This window comes from Panthera uncia, chromosome D1, assembly GCF_023721935.1.
Source record: "Panthera uncia isolate 11264 chromosome D1, Puncia_PCG_1.0, whole genome shotgun sequence".
NCBI lineage: Eukaryota > Metazoa > Chordata > Mammalia > Carnivora > Felidae > Panthera > Panthera uncia.
The window spans coordinates 72,293,677-72,317,979 of NC_064808.1; the positions used below are offsets into that span (position 1 = coordinate 72,293,677).

The 24,303-nt window shown below is 39.9% G+C and overlaps 1 protein-coding gene across 3 annotated transcripts in view; it reads left to right on the forward strand.

Moving 5' to 3' along the window:
- The window catches only part of DEUP1 (deuterosome assembly protein 1), an 82,611-nt gene extending 58,555 nt beyond the window's left edge, over positions 1–24,056 (forward strand). For 2 of the 3 annotated variants that reach the window (XM_049653430.1, XM_049653435.1), the window contains exons 12-15: positions 3,225–3,248; positions 6,703–6,899; positions 12,748–12,862; positions 23,060–24,056. In XM_049653430.1, coding sequence (XP_049509387.1) covers positions 3,225–3,248; positions 6,703–6,899; positions 12,748–12,862; positions 23,060–23,236 — 513 coding nt within the window. In that variant the 3' untranslated portion in view covers positions 23,237–24,056. Of the gene's footprint in view, positions 1–3,224; positions 3,249–6,702; positions 6,900–12,747; positions 12,863–15,375; positions 15,584–23,059 lie in introns of those variants that run through there. The other variant, XM_049653440.1, reaches the window with a different exon arrangement.
- Positions 24,057–24,303: the final 247 nt, after the last annotated feature.

The following is a 24,303-nucleotide window of genomic DNA, read 5'->3' on the forward strand; positions in this document are numbered from 1 at the left end:
TTGGAAATTAAACCCTTATCAGATATACGGTTTACAAATATTTTCTCCCATGAAGTTGCCTCTTCACTCTATGATTGTTTCCTTTGCTGTGCAATAAGCTTTTTTTTAGTTTTATATAGTGCCACTTGTCTATTCTTGCTTTTGTTGCCTGTGCTTTTTGGTGTCAAATACAACAAATCGTTGCCGAAACCAATATCAAATATCTGTCTCCCCTCTGTTTTCTTCTAGGAGTTTTACAGTTGCAGGTCTTGTATTTAAGTCTTTAATCTACTTCCAGTTATTTTTTTTTGTGAGTCATATAAAATAGAGGTCCAGTGTCATTCTTTTGCATGTGAATATCCAGTTTTCCCAATATTTATTGAAGACACTATCCTTTCCCCACTATGTGTCCTTGGTGCTTTTATTAAAGATCAGTTGACCGTATGTGTGTGGGTTACTTTCTGAGCTCTTTATTCTGTTCCCTATCTATACCATGCCACAATCACTACAGAATGTTTCCATTCATTCCATACATATTTATTGAATACTACTACGTATCTGACAGTATGCCAAGATTGTGAATAAGTCAGACTAGATCCTTGAACTTAGGAAACTTAATATTAGTAGAAGGAGACCAATTATTAGTAGATATGGACAATTAACTGGATACTTATGCTAAAGAGCAATAGGAAAGCTCAGAATTCAGGGGCACTGATAGGGATTACTTAACCCTGTTGTGGGAGTAATAAAAGGCATCTGGGGAGCAGTCAGCCATACAGATTGGTGGGAAAGAGTCATGCTGAAAGAACAGAATGTACAAAGACCAGAGATGAGGGAGAGTCAGGGAAACTTGGAGAACTGTATAATAACAAAGATCTGCAATGTATTGGGTGTTTACTCCATGCCTTATAATCTGCTGGACGCTTTACATACATAGTGTCTCTATCCTTATAACAACTATGTGGTGGTTGGGTATGACGATATCATTTCACAGAAAAGGGAATGGAATCTTTATGTTTTTAAGTAACTTGCCCAAGATCATATAGCTTGTAAGTTGGTTTGGATAACTCCAAATGCATAATACTGCTATAATATCCTATGGTTCTCTCTGTTTCTTCTGTTTTATTCATTGGCTCCTCCCACTACTGTTCCTGCCTCTACTCATTCCCCCAGTTTTGCTGTTGGCTCTTGCGCCTCTGGCTCCATGCTTTCCCTTAAAGGATAGATCCGTCAACCACTCCAAGTTACCTCCTCTGGATTACCTCGTGGCTTCTAAGCTCTCCCCTCCTTATCCCAGACACAACCTTTCCTTGTGTTCTTCTTCCTATCAAGAACATGTGCTCAATTTCCAATAGGAGGTTAGAACTCTTTATATTCCATGGCTTCCTTAATCTGGCTCTCCCACTTTGTGTCCCTTATAGTGACCTACAACAAACCCTCTGCTAGAGCTAGACCTGTCTCAGTCTCATCTGCATATGTGATGGTCACTTCTCATGCTCTTTCTTGCTTCCAGGCTTTCGCACATGCTTTCCTTCTACCTAAAAATTCCCTTTTCCCACTTCACATAGTTATGCCCTGTTAATGTTTTAGATAACTCAGCATAAATTTTACATGCTATACAAAATCTTCTTTGATTTTCCTCTGCTCTGCTAAGTGTCCCTCCTAGAAACCACCATAACATCCTTTATTTAACACCCTTCATAGTACAGGGTTAAAATTACCTGTTTCTTGTCAGCTACCCATCCCCTTACCAGTAGGCCCATTGAGGGCAGTTACGGTCCTAGTTTACCATTATATCCAAGCACTTAGTACAGTGCCTGAACATAAGAGGCAGTGAAAAAATATTTTGTTAGATGAGTGAATGAACAAATGAATGAGTGAGTGAGTGAGTGAACAAATGAATGAATGAATGAATCCTTTATATATCCTCCACCTGAATGCTTTTCCTTAGCACTGAGTTTTGGATTGTCTTCCTTTATTTTTTTAACTGTTTAGTGTATGTATGTTTTGCCTCATCAGTCGTAGACTTCTTGATGGGAGAAGTGGACTATATTTTATACTTCTTCATAGAGGGTTTGGTATAGGATAGGGCTCGATGAATACTTGTGGATTTATGGGTCTCACCTGTAGTGTAAGAGGCATGAGTAAACTTTCATGGGAATTATTGCTCACATCATGAGAGATTGCCAGAGTGTTGTTTTATCTCACCTTCTGCATGATCTCAGTTGCCATTCATTGATTCAGAAACATTTGAGTTTATACTTGGTGCAGCATAATTTAATATATAATTATACTTTATATTATTCACTATTTTTTCATACATGTTAATTTAGTCTACTCGGTTTTAATGTATTTTCCATGAGAGCAGGGTCACTTTTTTGTACTTGATTACCTCTCTGGCACTTAGCACATATATATACAACATGTGTTTGTTTAAAGAGTGGTTAATTGGATGGATATCATAAAATGGAGTGCCATTGATGTGTGGCCTTCAGTGTGATACCTTATTAAAATAGTATTTAATCATATATGCTTTATGTTGAATTGTAATTCATATAGAAAGTTAACTTTATCATTGTTCTCTCTTTTTTGTATGTGAAGATTTATAATTGACTTTGATAACTGAAATAGTCAAGCCACTCCCCAAAGAGAAAAATCTCAAGTGCCTATTGAATTTAAAAAAAAAAAAGACCAAATATAATTCTTTGTTCTTTAAGAGTGTATGATCTGGGGCGCCTGGGTGGCTCAGTCAGTTAAGCTTCTGACTTCGGCTCAGGTCACGATCTCGTAGTTTGTGAGTTCGAGCCCTGCGTCGGGCTTTGTGCTGACAGCTCAGGGCCTGGAGCCTGCTTCAGATTCTGTGTCTCCCTCTCCCTCTGCCCACCCCTGCTCACTCTCTGTCTCTCTCTCTCTCTCTCTCTCTCTCTCTCTCAAAAATAAATAAACGTTAAAAAGAATTTTTTAAAAAGTATACAATCTATTATGTTACTTTATGTAGCACTCATTAGTTTAAAGATTTCATACTAAAGAAAACTCCTATCTGTTATGTGTTCAAATCCCACAATTAGATAGTTAATTCTTTCTGAAATAATTGTAATGGATAAATAAACATGGAATTAAAGGATTGGTGCTGAACTTTTACCCCAGGCAGTAAGAAACAAAATATTTACATCATTATTTTAGGGCTTCTAAAATATGTGGTATTTGGATAATATTCGAATAACAATTCTCTTTTTCCTTTCCAGACAAGTGAAATCACTGACATTAAGGTAGGTCATTTCTAAATAAGTAGAACTTTGGGAATTTTCCCACTTGACTAACTGTGAAGCGCCCTGTTTATCACACTTAGGGAAAGAAAGTTTAAACAAGGCCCTCACCCAGTGGTAGGGGCCTGCCCTCAGTCATTAGCTGTCCCTTGCTCCCAGCTATGGCAGCTCCCCTTTCCCTCCACTGAGTCTGTGAAGAACTGCCCGCCTGGTTGGTAACTCTTCCTCGGGTCTCAGAGAGATACTTTTAAAACTGTAACAGAAGTGGCTCTGAGAAAGACATTTCCCTTGGATTTGTGCAAAAACAGTTAGTTACTCAGAGAAAAGTATGAGGTGTTTACCTGTATTTCCCTGGGTAGCTAATGAGAAATCAAGTTTTTCATGATAGTTTTTTTTGTGATTCCGTATTTACTTAGGCCCGTGAGTATATTTATTAAATTTTCCTGCATCTAAGAAATGTGCCGTAAAATCAGATTTCATCAGAATTCAGAATTGGTGGTAATTTTTAAGACTCATTTGCTCATCTGCCCTTCACCATCCATGAAGTTGGCCAAATAAAATAATAGCATAAAAAATTACTACCCTCACAACAATCTAAAACATCCATTTATGTATTAAAAATTAATATACTACCCATAAAACAAAAACATGGATAAAGCCTGTCCTTCTGTAGAAGTACTTTGTTAGCCTATTATTTTTTTTAATTTTTTTTTTTTCAACGTTTTTTATTTATTTTTGAGACAGAGAGAGACAGAGCATGAACGGGGGAGGGGCAGAGAGAGAGGGAGACACAGAATCGGAAACAGGCTCCAGGCTCCGAGCCATCAGCCCAGAGCCTGACGCGGGGCTCGAACTCACGGACCGTGAGATCGTGACCTGGCTGAAGTCGGACGCTTAACCGACTGCGCCACCCAGGCGCCCCGGTTAGCCTATTATTGTTGAACATACGTGAATTTAAAAGAAAAGGTGTAACATAAAATACTGTTCTTCAAACACTGCAGGAATTTAACTGGCCTCATGCTGGCATGCCAGAGTAAGTAAGTACTAGGAAGTTTTGCCATTTCGAGAATGAAGCAATGGATTAAAACTACAAAACCCTAAAATTTGAGGGAAGAAAATTTTAGCTAACAGGCCTATCAAATAACCCATCAGAAATACAGAGGTAGAATTTAATCAGTGCCTATTTTCACACGATAACCCATCTAGTGAAGGATATAGTCCTGACATTACTAGAAAAGCCTTTAAGAAAAACATGAAATGAGAGAGCCCAAAAATGTTGTCGTCAAGGAAAATGGAATATGCTTTTAAATATAAATCATGCAAATACATTACCTATGTAATTTTTTCAGGTCATGCTCACAACACTTATTTAATTATGGTGCATTTAGAAAATTATAGAGTCTTTTAAAAAATTATTACTATCATTCTTAATTACTTTAAACCAACATTGGGCCAAAAAGAATCACAGACGAAATCTAAATTTATAGAAAAGGCTTGAACAAAATTATAACCAAGCAGCAGACCATCAAGAGTTACATATTTTGATGAATAGATTTTTTTTAGAGTAAAATTTTCAATCTTTCATGAACTTTCTCGACCAGATCTGTTCATATGAATACTTACCTTAGGAAGGGCAAAATTTTATGAGATGGCCTCCTTTATATTTATTATAAATCTACTCTAATTTTAAAGATTTTTTTAACTTATTTATTTATTTATTTATTTATCTATTTATTTTTGAAGGAGAGAGAGAGACAGAGCATGAGCAGGGGAGGAACAGAGAGAGAGGGAGACACAGAATTCGAAGCAGGCTCTAGGCTCTAAGCTGTCAGCACAGAGCCCGATGCGGGGCTTGAACTTACGAACCGCGGGATCATGATCTGAGCCAAAGTCGGACATTTAACCGACTGAGCCACCCAGGCGCCCCAATCTACTCTAATTTTAGAATAAACAGTCCTTTCTCTTGGAAAGCATGTTACAGATTACTCTTGTATCTGCACTGATGTATCTCAATGAGCAAACGTGAAGACCTACAAAAGGCAAGGGCCTAACAAGCAGAGACATACCTTTAATGATCCTTCTATTCCAAAGGGCACCTTGGTCAATAGCTGTATAAGCACATAACCCTTTCTGTGTTGTTCTGGGGCAAATTGGCCTCCTGAAGAATCTTCTTTCAAAGGTGGGACCTTTCTAACGATTCATGAACTTCTATAACACATTAGGCAGTAAACAGAAAATGTAGTAAGCAGGCTTGGCCTTTGAAAGCAAAAATTAAAACCAATAGGTAAACCTTTTTAATACCTAATATGTACACATTTCTACACTTAGGAATCCTGATACTAATATGATATATAATATTATGTGAATAATATAAGACATGCAGTTAGTAAAAATAAAAATAATGACTTTATGGGATGCCTAGGCCATGAAGTGGCCTACATGCCAAAACCTTACATTTAGAAACTTCAAAATAAAATTTCTAAGACATATTCATCTATAGTCTTATGGGCTTATAACCATAGAAATTTGGAGCTTCAAAGATGATACTTTATCCATGTCATACTTTTTGTGCTAAAATATTACCCTCTGACAACAGAGAACTCTTGTTGAATCAGCAACTACATGACCCACAGATATCTAAATCACAGGACTAGAAAGGACCATGTAGTCATTTAAAGCATTTTCATGAGTTTTTGTGTGAGACTATGTCCTGTTTTTTTAAACTCTGTGAGAAGAAAAGTGTAGACTCTCCATAAAATTTCTTACAGCATTTAATTCAGAACTCATCAGAAATCTTTGTTCTTGCTTTGTAAACCGCTCATTTTGTGATCTGAACATGTTTCATATCCCCTTCTTAGGACACATTAAGATTAGGTGGTGCATACCAGATAGTAAAACTACATCATGAAGCCGCATTCCTGAAGACTAGTACTGCCACAATTTCAACTGTTACATCTTTGCTCTCAAATGGTCCAGAATCAGACTCCAGTCTGTATGGATTTAGTAGATAATTGTTCATCACCCCACAGTGGGGAATCGATGTGTGATTTTCTATAATGACATATATTATTGTAATCAGAGCAAAAAAATCTTCCAAAATTGAAATGTGTATTAATTCTGGTTCTATTATTAATGCTCGAAGGCATACCCTGTAGACACGAAAACCCTTAAATCCAGCCAGTCTGTTCTAGAGAGAGAGAGAACGCTAGTGCAGAAGTGAACACGGACAGTGGTGGATTCATTGCTCTCGTTGTGAAGCGTTCGGTGGCAGCTGTCGCTGAGTGTCCATGTTGTGAGGAGATGAGGGCAGGAGAGGGCTTCAGGAGGCACACAAAGGTAGAGCCATGTCACTGGACTCAGATGAAAGGGCCTTACGACAGCCATGTCTAAGTGCACAGAAAATACGCATTCCCTTATAAGGAACAGTTTTTTCAGTGATGGTTTTTCCATTCTCTAGAGTTTGGACTTCACTAACAGGGAACATTCGAGGCATACATCTATTAACAAACTGGAACATGAGAATGAAAGGCTCCGAAATGATCTTGCAAAACTTCGCTCCAATGGCAAATCAGCATGGGCCAATCAAAATACCTATGAAGAAATGGGACGGTACACCTATCAAAACCAAATGAAAATGGAAAAAAATGAAGATAGGTATGTTAGCTCCATTGTATAAAGACACAACTGTACAAACATTTAATAGAAACATTTATTTTTAAACAACTCAACGGAGAACTTTTATATACTTTCTCTTCAATTGTTAACATTTTATTTTGTAGTGATAATACAGTAGTATAGATATATTGTTTTATATTAAATTCTGTGCTGTCAATAGCTTTCAAAATACAACAGTGAAATGGTAGTGTTACAGTGAATTCTACTTACTTCAAACCCTTCTTAGAAGCCGATGTGGCACACAAAGTATACAAAGAAGTAATCTTATTTTTTTATGTCATAAGAATAGAAAAACTAGATTTTAATATGTTACGTATATTGTTCAAACAGAATAGAAAATAGGTCACTTCTGACTTTCAAAATATACGCTTTATATTGACAACTCCAGCAGTAGCGACAAACTGTTGGTCCCTTCGTAGGAAAAGAATTGGAGGGTGGGTAAGAGGTTTTCTCTGAGCGAAGAGAAGCATGTGGAAAATTAGTATCTGCTATCCACAGGATCCCCTTTTAAAGTGCCTTAGTTCAAAATTTAAGTACATACGTCAACCATAAAATTAGACTAATTTATTCCACTTTAATAAAATACTTACAGAATCAAAACTGTCCTTGGCGGCTTTCCACTGTTTTATCAAACCTGGGAAATTCTCAGCAAAATAAACAAGCTTCTTTTCTCCAGGATATCTTAGAGTCATTACTACGCTTTTGTGCATTGTGAGTTTCAGGAAGGGGTGTGGCATGCAACATTCCCCGAACTTCTTTAACATCAGATTTGTTAACATTTCATGGTGCCAAGAAACGGTGAATTGATAGGACCTAACTTCGATCCAACTTTTGCTCAAAAACTCATCACACTTAGCATGAAAACCTTACATACTGTTTGCATATAACATAATATTTACAACCTTGGGAAACGTACTTAAACTTTGTAAGCCTCAATTTCCCATCTGATAAATAGAGATAATAAGTATAAGGGGTTTTTTTGTGTGTGTGAGAATTACAGAAGAAAACATAGTTCCATATAAAACATATATTTCCACAAATTTTAGCCATTATTGATATTATTATTACTAATAAAATTGTTAGCATTTATAACAATATGAATACTTCTGCAACAACTCACAGTGCCAAAAAGTAGCTTTGGGTGGCCAAACAAATGGCTGAATCTGACATTCCCTCAGCCACAGTCCTGTGAGAAGGGGCGATGCCGGCCTATCTTTGTAACTAAGCACGCCCCATCTAAAGGTGGATAAATCCATAAATCCATGGGACATAGCAAAAAATATGTCTGTTCAACATTCTTGTGGACGTAGTGCAGCTCTCTCCTACTTGCATCCCCTCAACGCTGCACGTATTAGAGGCTGTATCCTAATCCGATGCAAGAAATAGCAACCATTCAAAAGTGCTCAATTAACCTTTTTTCAAGACGTTCAGGAAGGAAATGAGGGCAGACTGGCTGCTATCCTAGAAACTAAGCACTGGGGGTGGGTTGCTGGCGGGGGGGGGGGGGGGGGGGGGGTGGGTGGTGCCGTCTGGGTGCAAGTGGCAGAGTACAAACGGTGTGGGGGCGGATGTCACTGTCCGCTGAGGCCTAGCCACGGGCCGGTTCTGTGGTGCCCGTGCCCGGGTGTTCCGGCCTCTATAACTGAAAACCTGTCTCCAGAAGAGGTCTCATCTTGATTGTGGTATAGAAATATTTTTTCTGATATAGAACAAACCCTTCTCAAAATGCTTCCCTACTCCACAGACTCATGTCTCCGTGGGTCAAATCATGACCCCACGCATTTGGTTCTTTTATTGTAAGAGAAAAGCAGGCCCCTAAAGCTGTTAGGGCCTTCCTGGGCACGTTAGTACTGGTCTGTATGGAGCACCCATTAGGCGCAGGACGTCGTTTCCTATTCTTGCTTGTTGGGAACAACTTTGAAAGCCTTGGATGAAGGTACCAGGTGCCGTCATTTAGAAGACAGTTATTCCGCCTTTTATTATTTTTAAAAAGTAATTTTATTGTTTGGGTTGCCCCCTTTTTTCTTTGCTGGGCAGTACAGAATGTGTTAAAAGTGACTAACCAAAACAAGACAGTAGGGGACGCAGAAAGCAACACAAGAGGTAAAATGCTCAGCAGGAGATGATCTTAATAAGCAGTCAGGACTACTCTTCCTGCCGCAGAGCCTCGTGTCCTGCCAGCCTCATCTGTTGAGAGTTTCATTAAATTTGTTTTAATGCCTTGCCTGATTTCAGTGTTCTCCTGTGACCTGATTTTTAAGAGAAACAGCATTTCAAATGTTCTGAATAAATTATTGTCATGTAGAACCCAGTATGGGGAAAGCGTTGTTGAGTTGCAAGGACCCTGAACCCAGCAGTAGAGAGCTGTAAAATACATGTCTATTAATTTTAGCAAATGAAAATGAAATGTTCCTTCTTTTCCTCACAGCACAGCTCAGTGAAGCCTAGATATATTTGTTAGACATAGACATCATCGGAAAATACTGAGTCATATTTACATAGTGCTGGCTAATGTCACAAGGTCTTATCAAACTATTTTAGAAAGGAAAAAGCTTTTAGGCAAACGTATATGAAGATGATGTTCCACAAAATGTTTAAGCCAATTTTTTAGGCACTTCCTCCTTTTAGCTGAGGAAGATTTGCATAATACATCTTTAAATAATCTTTTGTCCGCTTGGAAGTAACCCAATTTTTGTTGTTTTTCATTCCTATTAGAAGTAATAGGAAGTTCTTCATGCTCATCCACTTGAAAATGTGAAGCATTTTGGGATATTCTAACAGATTTGCTTTCCGATAAGAAAGTTATTCAGCACTTAAAGAAATTATGAATAAGATGCAATTTAATTTGGTGAGGATGTATTGAATTTTTAAAATTTTTGAAAAAAATTTATTTATTTGGGGGCACCTGAGTGGCTCAGTCGGTTGAGTGTCTGACTTCGGCTCATCACAGTTCGTGGGTTCGAGCCCCGCAGCGGGCTCTGTGCTGACAGCTTGGAGACTGGAGCCTCCTTTGGACTCTGCGTCTCCCTCTCTCTCTGCCCCTCTCCTGCTCATGCTCTGTCTCTCTCTGTCTCAAAAATAAACAAACATTAAAAAATTTTTATTTATTTTGAGAGAGAGCACGCGAGCAGGGGAGGGGCAGAGAGAGAGGGAAACAGAGAATCCCAAGCAGGCTCCGCTGACACAGGCTTGATCTCACAAACTGAGCGACCATGACCTGAGCCGAAATCAAGAGCCAGATGCTTAGCCAACTGAGCCACCCAGGTGCCCCTGTATTGAATATTTTAAAAGTTTTTAAAAGTCAGAGTTTTGTAGTTTAAGGATGAAAGCTAATTTGAAATAGTGGTACCCAGAGCAATTAATATGTGACTAATTTTAATGACAACTCAATTTTGTAATAAATGGAGTTTCTTCTCTATATATGATACATACTTAAAGGTTACATCATGTACAGGAAAGAGTTTAGTAATCCTCACATTAATCATTAAAATTGCTTCAAATGTAGTTCATAAATAAAAAGTTTCTAATACTAAGAAAATCACAAAGTCGGTAGGTTTGTCATAACCACTCTCACAGGATCCCTTGTCAAGGAACGAACAGTCATCTAGAAGCAAAAAAGCAAGTTGAGAAAATTTTGCGCCAAGGTGTTAAGAAGAAACAAAACATAGCAGGCTGAGCAGTTGTGGGCCGGGAAATAATGAGTTGTTCAAAGAACCGGGAGCATCATGTGGAGCGTTAGAAGGTGAGGCTGAAGCAGGCAAATTAGCCGTTTGTGAAGGGGATCTATTCCATGCTGAGGACGTTATCCCGTAGCCCGGGGAAAATTAACTGAAGGCCAGGAAGGGATGGACAGTTAGACACGTCTGAAAATTGCAGACAGTGGACCCAGGTCTCAAGTGGGCAGAGTTCTGTTCCCAACAACAACTGAGGCCTGCTTTCCTGGCAGAAGTAGGCAGAGGCCTTGGACTAGGGTCTGTAGAAAAGCTGACTGGACAGACCAACTCGTGAGAGGCTACTAAAAGCCGTCCGAAATAATTCTGAGGAGCTTTTAAACTGATATACTGAGCATTTCTTGCAAGGTGGTTTAGGAAGTATTTGAATCGCTGCATTCTAGAAGAAGAACTTTTCAGCTATAAAGACGATTTAAAGCAAAAGTACTTTACTCCCTAATGTAGTCTTTCCTTTCAATCTCTGCATTTTATTGATCGTACAATACAAGAATGTTCACATGTAAGTTTTAGTAATTAACACTATAAAACTGTATCGATACGTCCAAAGCCAAGTGGATAATTGAGAGAATTCTTTAGATAATTTAGGACAAATAACACTTTCCCTGAAATCTTTGTGCAATTGAGATTACAACGAGATATATCTTTCTTGAGTCACTTCTATAATTATCTTATTTTGTCCCACTGTGCTTTAAAGTATAGATGGGAGCCTCCCTCAAATTAAAAGGTTCAGCTGAAGATTCTATGCAGATGTACTATGCAATTGTTATAATTCTATCTGAATTGCGGATGTTTCATCTTAACGTGCACATCATAAACCATGTTATTTCAGTTTAATTTGCTGTTCTGTTTCCATGGTAATTATGGTTTGGGAGAATGGATTTTAAAAAAGATATATTTCAAGATAAGTAAAAACGGAAAGCACGTTGTGTTTGTTTTTTATGTCCTAATTTACAGATGTCTCACTTAACTTTTATTGCTATTTGTATGCATCGCTTTGAAATGTTTACATAATAAGAAACCAGTCTGTGGAGACAGATAGTCTTTGGATAAGAACAGAGAACAATGATGTAAATTTGTTTGAACCGTGCAAAATTCAAATGTGAAGGCTTTCAAAATGGTAAATCATTACCTATGGAGAATTTGAATAATCAGTAAAAATGAATAAATGAGTTTAAGGTGAAGGGATTCTTATGTTTCCTGGGCTTTGATGATTTTGATTAAATTTCAACCCCAATTTCATGAATTAATGTGCAGAAAGATATTTATTCAGTTCTGAACAGCTCATACCATAGGATCTTTTTATGTAAAATTTTAAGGCAAGTTCGTTTGGTTTTTTGTTTTATTATTCATTTGTTTAGTCAGCATACGAAAATTTTAAATCTCACTGGTCTTTTATTCAGTTTCATCTTCTACTTTATATGTTAGCACAAACAACCGATTCTGTACTGTACCTTCCACCCAAACTGTGGAGTGCAAGTCTCCTAACAACTCATTTTTTATCATTGAAAAAACTAAAGTCACAGGAAGATCTAGTTACCTGCTTAAGGTCAAGGTCATACAACTAAGTGTGGAAGAGCTAAGGAGAAGATATTAATTGAAAATACGTTACAAATTATTAAACCCTATAGGAATTAGAATTATTGTACAAGGACTTATTCTGGCATCAAACAAACAAAACAAAACAAAACAAGTATAATTCTGTTAAGAAAGCCAGCAAGGTTAAGTGAACTACAGAATACAAAAAGAGGATTATTTAGACTTCTCGAGGGCAGCATTGTTAGCTGTTCTGAGATTTTTCTGAAACGGGTATCATGTTTTTTAATTAAATGGCAAAGAGATTTGAAAGTAACATAGAAAAGGATGCAACAGAGGCAATAAGGATAGAAGAATATTTTTAACAATTACAAAGTTTTCTGTCCATTATTAACCATTAGAAATGACTTACCAGGAAAATTATTTTCAAAGAGACCCTGAGATAAGCCCAAACATTTTGTGATGCTCTCCCCTCTGTGAGACATCAGAGAAATGTAAGTGCTTAGCTACATGAACCAGCAGTATCCTTGGTGGTGGTGATGACGACCATCCTCCTCTTTTAGACTTAGCCAAGACCGGGAGCCCAACAGAAGTGTGACACCTCCTCTGCCGCCTTTGCCATTTCAAACCAGAGAAATGACAAGTCCCCTGGTTAGCGATGACGAAGTGTTCCCACTGGTGAGTTGCTGGTTGTGGTTATTTTTTTCCTTGAAGGACTGATGACTTTTACAGTGATACCTATATACTGGTATGTATACACACAGTTGTTGGGGGAAAAAAAAATTGTTGCTTCTTGACTAGGACTCCAAGGTGGGCCTGTGCATCATTTTGGCCATGCCTTTCTATAGAAGGAAAAGAGATCTGTAATGTTTCATGAAGTATTTCAATCTCTGGTTACTCACCTCTAGTGCAGGCCAGAATTATGGAGGATGCTTTTGAAAATCTTGAGTGCTTGGGACTTATCCCTAAACATCCCACGAGCCCTCCACGATCTGAATATTTTAAAGAGCTACAAGTGATCTTTTATGCCTGTTTAAAAAAATCTTTTCTATTGACTCTGACATACATACAGAAGCTTGCACAAATCAGAATTGGACAGCTTGATGAATTAGCACAAAGGGCACATCAGTGCAACTACTACCCAGGTAGAACAGAACATTGGTAGCACTCCAGAGGCACCCCTCACGTCCCCTTCCAGTCACTCCTTCGACTTGCCCCCAAGGTAACCACTGTCCTGACTTCTAACGTCGTATATTTGTTGTGGCCATTTGTCGATTTTATGTAAGGAGAATCATATTACCTGTGTCCTTTGTGTCTGGCTTCTTTTGCTCAGCATTATTTCTGAGACTCGTCACCCATATTGTTTTATATGGCTGTACTTGATCCATTTTTGTTTCTCTGTAGTATTCCATTGTATATACATGCTACATAGAATGACACCACAATCTACCCGTTCTACTGTCAACAGATGTTTGAGTTATGTCCTGCTTGAGAATAGCTCTGCTAAAAGCATTCTTGCATATGTCTCTGGGTACACATGGGTACACGTTTCTATTGGGTTTATTCCTAAGAGTGGAGCTGCTAGGTCATGGGATAAGCTGCATAAGGTCAGCTTTTGGAGGTTAGTGCCGAGCGGTTTTCCTAACTGCTGGAGCCAGTTAATGCCCCAATAAGTAGTCTATGAGTGTCCTTGTTATATATTCTTTCCAACACTTGGCATTATTTGGTCTTTTTCCTTTTAGTTTTCCTGGTCAGTGTGTAGTAACTTCCTATTGTGGTTTTAATTATTTGTCTGGTGACTAATGGAGTTGAGGACTTTTTCATGTATTTATTGGCCATTTTGATATTCTCCTTCGTGAAGTGTCTGTTCAGTTTCCTTGCCTAATTTTCTGTTGGATTGTCTTTATTCTCATCGATTTGTACGAGTTCTTTACATGTTCTGAAGATAAGTCCTTTGTTGATTATATATATTGCAGATATCTTCTCCCATTCTTAACTTGACTCTTCACTTAAGGGTATCTTTTGGTAACCTGAAGTTCCTAATATTAATACATCCAAACTTACGAATCTTTTCCTTTATGGTTAACATTTTTTGGTATGCTATTTAAAACTTTTCTCGTCCCAAGTTATAAAAATATTATTCTACGTTACCTCCTAGAACCTTTGGCTCTTTACCTTTTGTGTTTACATCTACGCCTGGAATTACCTTTTACCTACAGTGCAAGGTAATATTCTCAATCCCTTCCCCCATGGAAATAGCCGGTTGAACTTGCACATGTCTTTCAGTCCTGTAGATTCTATTTTTTTGTTTAGTTTTCTTGATCTATTGTACTAAGACCTCCAGGAAATGTTGAGTAGCGGCCGTGGTAGAGCCCGCATCTTTCTCTCCTCAGTTACTGCAGAGGGAAAGCTTTATGATATTTGCTAGAGGTGTTTTGTAGATTTCTTTTAAAGATTAAGGAAATTCCCTCTTATTTCTAGATTGCTAACTCTGTTCATGAATTGATATGGAATTTTATCCAATACTTTTTCTGCCTCTTTTGACATTACCAAAAAGAAAAAAGAAAAAAAAAAAAAAGAAACGACCATGTGAGTTTTCTCTTTTGCTTGCCTAATGTGATGTATTTCTCGATTTTCGGTTGTTAACCCACCTCTGAATTCTCGGAATCAACTCCACTTGATAGCTGGATTTGGTTTGCTCACGTTGGCTTAGAATTTTTGCTTCGTGTTCCCTAGAAGAATTAGCCTGTAGTGTTCCTTTGCTGTCCTTGTCAAGCGCTGATATCAGATGACGCTGACCTCATAAGACAGGGAAAGCGTTCTTCATTTCATATTCCTCTGTTTCCTCATTTTCCTTGGCAATCTGTGTTGGTTTCTATGCAGAAGGTAAAAGAGCCAGCTCTCCCTGTCTTGAGAGAGTGGCCTCGTGCAGGTTAATTTCGGATTTACATTTTTTGGCTCTTGACTTTTCATTTGATCCTCTTAGTTTCTAGTTCTGGGCTGAAATTTTCTACTTTATGATTTAATTTCTTGAACATAATAATCACAGGGTTTTTTAAAGTAGCTATTTACCTCAGAAAGTAAGTCGTACTGGTGGCAATTACTTTCACTTGTATTCAAAGTACATTGTGTAATTTTCACTGCCTCTCCCTGATATGCTAATGGATACAAATTATAAACAATGACAACAGAAAATGTCTAAACTGGATGGGGTGTCCCATGAGTACTTTACTGCTTTTCTGGAATCCATCACCTTCTTTTGGGAGAGACTGGAAGTCAGAGTCAAGCTATTTCGAAAGGAGATGACTTCAAACCATTAACTTTTGAAGTGTCAGAGACCTCTAAAGCCTTGAAATGCTCTTTTGTGTTCATCTCAACATAAAATGCCAAAGTTATCTGAAAAGAATAAAATTCTATGCCAACAAAGTAAACAAAATCAACTTCCTCATTGTAGTTGTAGGAACTACTAAGGGGACTTAGCCAATTCTGTATCGCAAATTTTTGATCTTGAAGGACTCCAAAGCAAGCATGTACTCCAGTGAGGCAAAAGGAAAACAAAACATGATGAATTGCTAAATGCCCCATGGTTCTAATATCAGATGATTTTAGCATTTTAGGATCGTTAGTCTCTGCTCAGATATCGCCTCATCCGAGATGTCTGAGCAGCCAACCTGTGGCGGCCCCTCCCTCTTCAATCCCTTGTCCGGTGTTTGTTTGTTTGTTTGTTTGTTTTCATAGCACTTCACCATAAGACATTTTATGTCTGCTTATTTGTTTGCCTCCCTCCCTTAGAATTTAAGCTCCATGAAAGCAGAGATTTTTTTTTTCTGTCTTTGTTTTACCGTTGTAACCCCAGCACCTAAAATAGTGTGTGGTACTCGTAGGCACATAAAAAGCATACAAGGGTATCCGTTGTATTAACTTAATAGACACTGGACTTCCTTCTGTCTCTAAAATTCCACATTACTCCTTTGAGGACGTTCATGAGCCCCAGAGTCACTAGGAAAGAAAATTCTCTACTGTTTTAGGTCTGGGCGTGGGGAATTTAATCTGTGACAGGGCCCCAGAGTCTGAAAGACATAGCCCAGTCCACTGTTCTGAGTCCAGTGGTTTCCGTCAACTTCTGCATTTTAACTTCTATATCAGCACTGTCCCTACCGAGAGCACCAGCGACCTTCTAGTTGTTAATTAAATATGCTTTTAAGAACTCATCTTCCTTCATCATTTTTTCTTGAAACTCATATTCTCTGGCTTCTATTGAAGCCAATGACACTATTTTCCACTGATTTTTCCTGCTGCCTGTTTCCTGTTTCCCAGTCTGCTTCCAAGTTTCTCTCTCCTATGCCTGTCCTTAGATGTCATCGTTCGTTCATAAAATCAACCTGTATTACAAGCACCCAGGATATGGAAGGTTCTGTTTTAAACACATCTTTGATGAGACAGACAAGTCTACAGTCTAGTGAAAAAAAAGAGAGGAACCCCATTGATGGATGAATGAATAAACAGTGTTATAGACACACACGATGGAATACTATGTAGCCATAAAAAGGAGTGAAGTATTGCTATATGCTATATTGTGGCAGGTGAACCTCCAAAATATTATGCTAAGTGAAAGCAATTAGCCACAAGAGGTCATATATTGTATTATTCCACCTATGAGAAGCGCTCAGAACAGGTAAATCATAGAAACAGGGTGCAGACTGATGGTTCCACGAGCAGTGCAGGGAGCAAGGAATGAGGATCAGTGGCTTGACGGGTTCAGGTTCCTTTCAGGATGATGAAAATATTTTGTAACTAGAGAGAGATGGTGGTTGCACAACATTGCGAATGTACTAAGTCAGAACCAAATGAACCAAACTGTTCATTTTCAAATGGTCTTATTTTATGTGCCCTGTACCTCAAAAAAGGGAAGGGACAACTAATGACTAGAAACAAATGAATATATAAGAAAATATCAAAGAGTGGTAAATTCTACGAGGAAAGAAAAGCCAGTGATATGATAGGAAGTGATGGCAGTGTGGGGAATTACTGTCAGTTGAGTGGCCAGGAGAATGAGGAGGGGACGCTGAGGGGGGACCTAAATTAACAGAAAAAGATCGAAAGACCTGGAGGAAGAGGGCTTCCGGCCGAGAGAACCACGAGTGCAAATCTGCAAGGCAGAAACAAGAGTAGTAAAGTTTGAGAACCAAAAGGGGGGTGGGTGGGGTCTGGAGCCTAGAAGGGGAGAGAGAGAATGGAATGAAAGGGGGCCAGAGAAGCAGTCAGAGGAAGGCCATATGCGGAGAGACTGTAGGCCATAGGAAGGAATTTGACTTTCGTTTCAAAAATACCTTTGAAAAGACCCTTTGAGTGCCAAATAAGTAATAAATTCTAGAGGGCCAAAAGGAGAAGCGGGGAGAACCATCTCCGGGCTCTTTTCAGTAGTCCGGGCAAGAGATGATGATGCTGGCTTGGCAGCGTGGACACAGAGTAACACAGCGGATCCAGGAAACGCTGTGGAGAACAGACCAGACGGACAGCAGGTTGGCTCTGGGGAGTGAGGGAAAGAGAGGACTGAGAGATGACTCCCAGGATTTAAGCCTGAGCATTGGGTGGAAACTAGCACCGCTTTCGGACCTGAAAGACTAGGGGAAGGAGCAGGGTTAGAGGAGAAAGTCATGATTTCTATGTTGGGCATTTAAATTTAAAATGTTAATCAGACATGCAATTGGAGAGACCAGATAAGCGTTCGGATATGTGAATCTGGTATCTAAGGAAGAGATCAGCGCTAGAAGTAAAATATGGGGATCATCAGCATAGGGCTGGTATTTCAATCTATAGGACTGGATGAGTATAAATAGGGAAACTCCCAAGACCAGGCCTTAGACCACAATACTTAGTGGTCTGGTGGGGATCTTCAAGGAGAGGAGCAAAGTTTGATGGTGAAGAGCGGGGGGACCCATGAGTGACGAAGTTCATCTGCAGAAGCAGCTACTGAGAAGACAAGAAGGAATAGAATCCACAGTACAGATAGGAGTAAGAGTCCCTGAAACAGAGTATGGCCTGAAATATGGCTATGGTGCAAATGGGTGTAGAGAGGAAGGGGCTCCCTCCCGAGAAAGAGGCGAGGCCACCCGGTAATGAGTGAGAAAATGAATATACTAGTAGAATGGGCAGATGGTGTTAACTAACCTTTTGACACACGAGGTCCTGAACTGTAAGTAAAAGCAGCCCCTGCAGTAATAGAATTCCTCCTCCATCCACCCACCCCAGCATTCAGCTGCTCAGGTGCAGGCATGCGTCAGCACTTTATTTAGGCTTGGGTTTTACCAAGTACCTAGAACAGAGGAATGGTTACAACGATGGATCTGGAATATAAGCAGAATCAGAAGGGAATGGATGCTGTGAGAAAGTAGGAATATGAGACAAAATAAGCTGGAAGGGTAATGGGTGGGTTGCTGAAAATCTTGATTAGTAAATAATGAAGTTATCGTTGATGACAATGTCAAGAACGCAGCCATGGGAGTGGGTGCCTGAAATGAAGCACTCTCGTAGATTCCTTTTTTTTTTTTTTTGAGAAACAGAGTGAGACAAAGCGTGAGCGGGGGAGGGGCAGAGAGAGAAGGAGACAGAATCTGAAGCAGGCTCCAGGCTCTGAGCAAGTGGTCAGCACAGAGCCTGATGTGGGGCTCGAACCCACAAACTGTGAGATCATGACCTGAGCCGAAGTCGGACGCTCAACCGACTGAGCCACCCAGGCGCCCCCAAGATTCCATTTTTGAACTGCTGTTTTTATTTGCTTGTTTTGGATGATTTCAGTCAGACTCACAGCTTTAATTATCTATAACTTTGAAATATCTCTAATCCAAACCAACCTTTTGGGATCTGGATTGATATATCTCATTGTCTACATGACAGTCTGAGCCCCAAGTCACCTCTAACTCAGCATTATTTAAGATCAAATGCATTTTCTTCATTCATATATTAATTCAAAATTTTGTTTGAAATATACTCTGTGCTAGAAACTGCTAGAATCTGGAGAATCAAAAATAAATAAGACCTTACCCTTAATGGGTTCCTTCTACTGTTTTTCGTTTATCAATAAATGGCGTTGATGTCACCCAATCATCACTCAAGCCAGAAGTCATCTGAGATCAGGTTTCCTAGAATCTGAGATGAAGATTCCTATGAAAGTGATTTATTGAGGGTACTATTCTTGGCAGGAGGAGAGTCAGGGAAGCAGTCTAGGGGAAGGGAGAAAAGCTAAACAAGGATAAGATCTCAGCTAGAGAGGAGATTGGCGTGGTCTCACCAGGAGCTTGGGGCACAAATTGCACAACAGAGTTGGTTCCCCCGGAGACAAGAAGTCTGGCATTTTGTACCCCCTGTCAGTCAGTCATTGCCTCTTAGAGGAGAAGGGAATGGGCTGAGGCGGGTATTACAACTTCCCAGATGAGGCAGAAGGCTCCGGTTCAGCTGAGGGCAGGTCTCCAGAGAACCAACACCCACAGCAGCTGGAGGACAGATGCACCAGCCTGGTGAAGGAAATTCCAGTAGGGCACCAACAGCATCCACTATAGTCCACCTCTTGAACCACTCAGATCCGTGTTCAACTCCTGTTGTTCATTCCACTCAGACCTGTCTTCTCCAAGATTCTGACTGGTCATAATTTCTGGGAAAACCTATAAGAGGAGGGTTGCTACAACTTGATGCTACAACCGGTCTCAAGGACTTGATAGACACCATCCCCTCACCCATTCTAGATTCCCCTCCCTCTCAGCTGGCCAGGTAGCTTGCCTTGTGGGGTGAGCCCCTGGTTCCCATGGCCTTATCCGGATGTGGTTTGCCATTTACAGTTAAAACTGGGCATGAGAGTATTCAAAGAAACCTCAGTGGCTCGCCTAAACATAAAACATATTCTTCACTGCCCCCATTATACAGTAGTAGCCTTTGTAATGATTAGGGCCAGGTACCCCTGCCAGTATAGCACCTCTTTTCTGTGCCTCTGAACTGCCAGCATGAGGAGCCCAAAGTGGCTAGGTGCCAGCTAGTGCTTTAAGTGTAGTGAGACTCTTACAGGTCTCTTGGTGGAGGCATTTCTCCCTCTGAGACCCGGGACCTGTAGATCAACAGAGCCTAAAGATACAAAGACAGAAGGTACTAATTCTCCAAGTGGGTCAACAGAAATGATAGAGTGGAGCCATTCCTACATCCTCCGTTTCATTCCCAGATTCGTGTATTCTACCTGTTGGAAATACAGTAGCATATAAGGGCCATTGGTTTAAAGTCTATACCATATCCTGACGAATAGTACCCCATCCTCACAAGTTAAAATTTGCAAGCTAATGCCTCAGTTCTGCCTTCAAGAAGCCTATCGGGCTAGCATCCTCTAGATGGTGCTATATGTGGTAAGACCAATGAATACCATGGTCATGCCCCCACTGCCGTACTCCTCTGCTTTAAGGTAGGTTCCTTTACTACTAATCAGGATCCCACGTCAGTAAATCAGTCTCTCTGCGAGCTTTCAGGTAGTGGTCAAGGCCAAGGCCCTTCAGGCAGGAAAGGCAAACCCATACAATATATGTCAGTGCTGCTGGTAAGGATGAAACATTGCCCTTTCCAAGGTGTCAGGGACCTGGTGTAAACAAATTGCCACCAAGAGGCTGGTTGGTCTCTTTGAGGGATGGTGCCATGTCAGGAACTCAGCTCTAGTCTGTATTGCAAGCAGATCAGACATTCAACAAGCAACAGTTCACTAAATTAACCTTGGTGAAAGGGAGACCATGCTGTTGGGCCCATCCATAATTTCCACCAGAGTGGCCAAGGACAGAGGCTAGATCAAGTCATCATACCCGCTTCTTAGATGCTCTGTCTCAACTCAGTAGCATTACAGGAACTGTTTTGTCAACAGTAGACGGTTTTCTGCCCCAGGTGGCATGGCCTTGGCTTCAAAATCTTAAGGGTCTTCAATGCAACTTGACTCGTGAAACTTTGCAGAGGCTGCACAAAGCAATTTTTTTTCTGTATCAGAGATTCTTCTAGTATGGGATCTTCCAAGTCATTTTGCCCAGGTGGTAGGACTGCTCGTACCCCATTCCCAACCTACTGCAGTGTCCTTTCTTGCTCTGGGCTCTACCGCAAACACAAAATGAAACAGAAACAGCCTTCTGTGTCACCCAGTAAATGAGTCAGATTATTCCACCCAAGAGTGGAAGATGCTGCTTCCAAAACCTGAAGAGACCTACCAAGCTTTGTGCTTCTTTAGTGATAAGAAATGCAAGGTGCATTAATTTGTGCTTAAGAGATATTCTACCATGCTCCATATAACTGGACACCTAAAAACGTGTCAAGCCCAGGGCTCCTGGGTGGCTCAGTCGGTTAAGCATCCAATTTTGGCTCAGGTCATGACCTCACAGTTTGTGGGTTCGAGCTCCATGTCGGGCTCTGTGCTGACAGCTCAGAACCTGGAGCCTGCTTCGGATTCTGTGTCTCCCTCTCTCTGCCCCTCTCCCGCTCTCTCTCGCTCTCAAAACAATAAATGGATATTAAAAAAAAATATTTTTTAAGTGTCAAGCCTGTGAACCATTTATGGGGTTTATCTTTCACTCTCTGGATGGAGTGTGTCCTTCCAAGCCTTCGACATACTTGCCACTTCCTGCTCATCAGATCTTAGCGTGATGTTAATGTTACTACATTATGCCTTATAATTTACAGCCCTTGGAATGTCCAGACGGCCCAGGCTTCTTCAGAATTTATTGTGACAGCATCCTTACATAACACATAACACTGGGGCAAGAACATGAATGTGTACTGTTGTCTGTCCCACGTGGACACCAGCTACTTCTGATCCTCCTCCTCATTGGGTATTAAAAAGAGTGCATTTTCCAAGTCAACAGCAGCATATCATGTACCTAAGTCTATAGTAAAGATACTCTATTCGGCACCACAGCCCCAGCTGGCGCTACTACTTGGATGAGTTTCTACGGCACTCCATTATCATCCGCCAAGATCCATACACTTTTGTCAGAGGCCAGACTTACGAACTCAATTCCCCTATAGCAAAGTTCACCGGCATACAGATCGTCGACTCTTGAAACACCATATAAAGCTCCATTCTTCCAATAAAACAAAAGTTGAAGAGTTCAGGGACCCCAGAACTAGAAAATTAAAGTACAGATGTCCTCAACTTATTTTTTAAATTAACCTAAAACAGTAGTTTGAATGAAGCATGCGCACACGTGTGTGTGTGTGTGCATGTGCACATGGGTGCATTAGTAAGAACTTAGGTCACAGGCAGTTAAATGAGCACTTCCATATTGCCGTGAAGTGTGGAACTGGGCGCTTACCATGACGCTTTCTCAGTGGACAAACGAAATACATTCCCACGTCACGGCGATCCGCCGGAGGAAGCCACTCTTACCCAGGATGCATCATGCTGCCAGCCCTCCTCACCCGGCCAACTCCAAACAGCGATTAGCTCCCATTTTCAGCCAGTCCTTAATTTTTCCCCCTATACAAGCTTTCTTTGCCCCCGTCCTACTGTAATCTTAACATGAGCTTTTTGGAGTTGCTTGTTTTCAGATGAAAACCCTTGGCTTTACAAATTAGTTGAGTGTGTTTGAGGCAAGTTCCATGGGAATTTTGTGGGCCCTGCATTTGCAGCTGGACACGGTAATATTCATTTCTGGAGCTTTTTAATATAAGGGTGCTGTGATGTTGTCATTTGTGGAGGATTGCACGAGCAGTCACTGCGTTATACCAGTAGGGACGGTTCAGCCTGGATTGTTTCATTAAGAGCTGTACCGTCTGACAGCATGCCAGGGACGAGGCATGCCTGGAAACAGGAAGGTTGAAAAGGCTTTGTGTTCCTCACCTAACGTGTCTTTCTCTCTTTAGTCTCCCCCAGATATAGTCTTCCCAGCCTCTTTGGCTGCACAGCATTTCCTTCTGGAGGAAGAGAAGCGAGCAAAAGAATTTGAAAAACTTCTAAATACACATATTGATGAACTGCAAAAACATACAGAATTCACTCTTAATAAATACACCAAGCTAAAACAAAATAGACACATTTGAGCTTTTAAACTCTTTTATTTGCTTCCCCCACCCCAAGAAAAAAAAAAAAAAAGCTCTGGCAAAATATTTACAAAGCTGGATAATGCAACTGAGAAATTTTGTTCTGTTTTCTTGAGTAAATCATTTCTGTTAGGCAGCTAGAAAATAGTAGGTATTTTGTTCGAGAAAGCTGTTTGTATTTCTGCATTAACATAATAAATTCTTTGGCTATAGAGTTACTATTAAAAAAAACATGACTACTCCAAAAGAGATTTTTTTTCCAGTCTAAGGAATATTTTGGAATTAAATATGGAGTTTTTTCCCCCACTTGAATCATGTATACTGAAAACCCATTTCCTCTGTAACAACACAAAATGAGGGAAAGGGAAAATGCTGCATTTCAAATATCCAGGGCAGCTCAGTTGTACTAGGTTTGAAAACTCAAGAATTTTTCCAAATGAAAAAACCTTATTTTGAGCTCTGTAAACATCCTAAATTTCTGTTCGAAATTTCTTGTAGAAATAGCTTTACCGGTTCTACAATCATCCTTGTAATGTCTCTCTGTTTTAATACAATTAAGACATGGAATGTGCTGTTTACACATTTGAAATGTATGTACCAGCCAGAGTTTAATGCTTTCCTGTTAGTACTACTTACTTCACGGAAATGAGCAAGACAGAGAAGATCTAAAACATTGCTGCTGTTACAATCTTCCTTGTAATACCTCTGTTTTTCATATAATAAAGTGATATGAAATTCTGTGAATGAAAACTTAAATGCCTAATCTCTATGCAACAGTAATAACATCGTAGTGGGCAATAAAATTCAAGTTACAAATACATACGCATGATAATCCATTCTTCTTTCTCGAAAAATGACATTTACATAAAGATTATGAGAAATCCCAAAAAAGTTACGCAAGGTAAGTCCTACAACTTTTATAGTTTTCGTTTTCTCTTCTAAGAGACTGAATCTCAGCGTACCCGAAGAGGAAGTCAAGTTGTCTTTAGATAACAGGTGTCATGACAGGTGTCATGTGAAAAAACGCAGAGCCCCATTCACTTGAGGGGACGGGACCGAATAGTTTT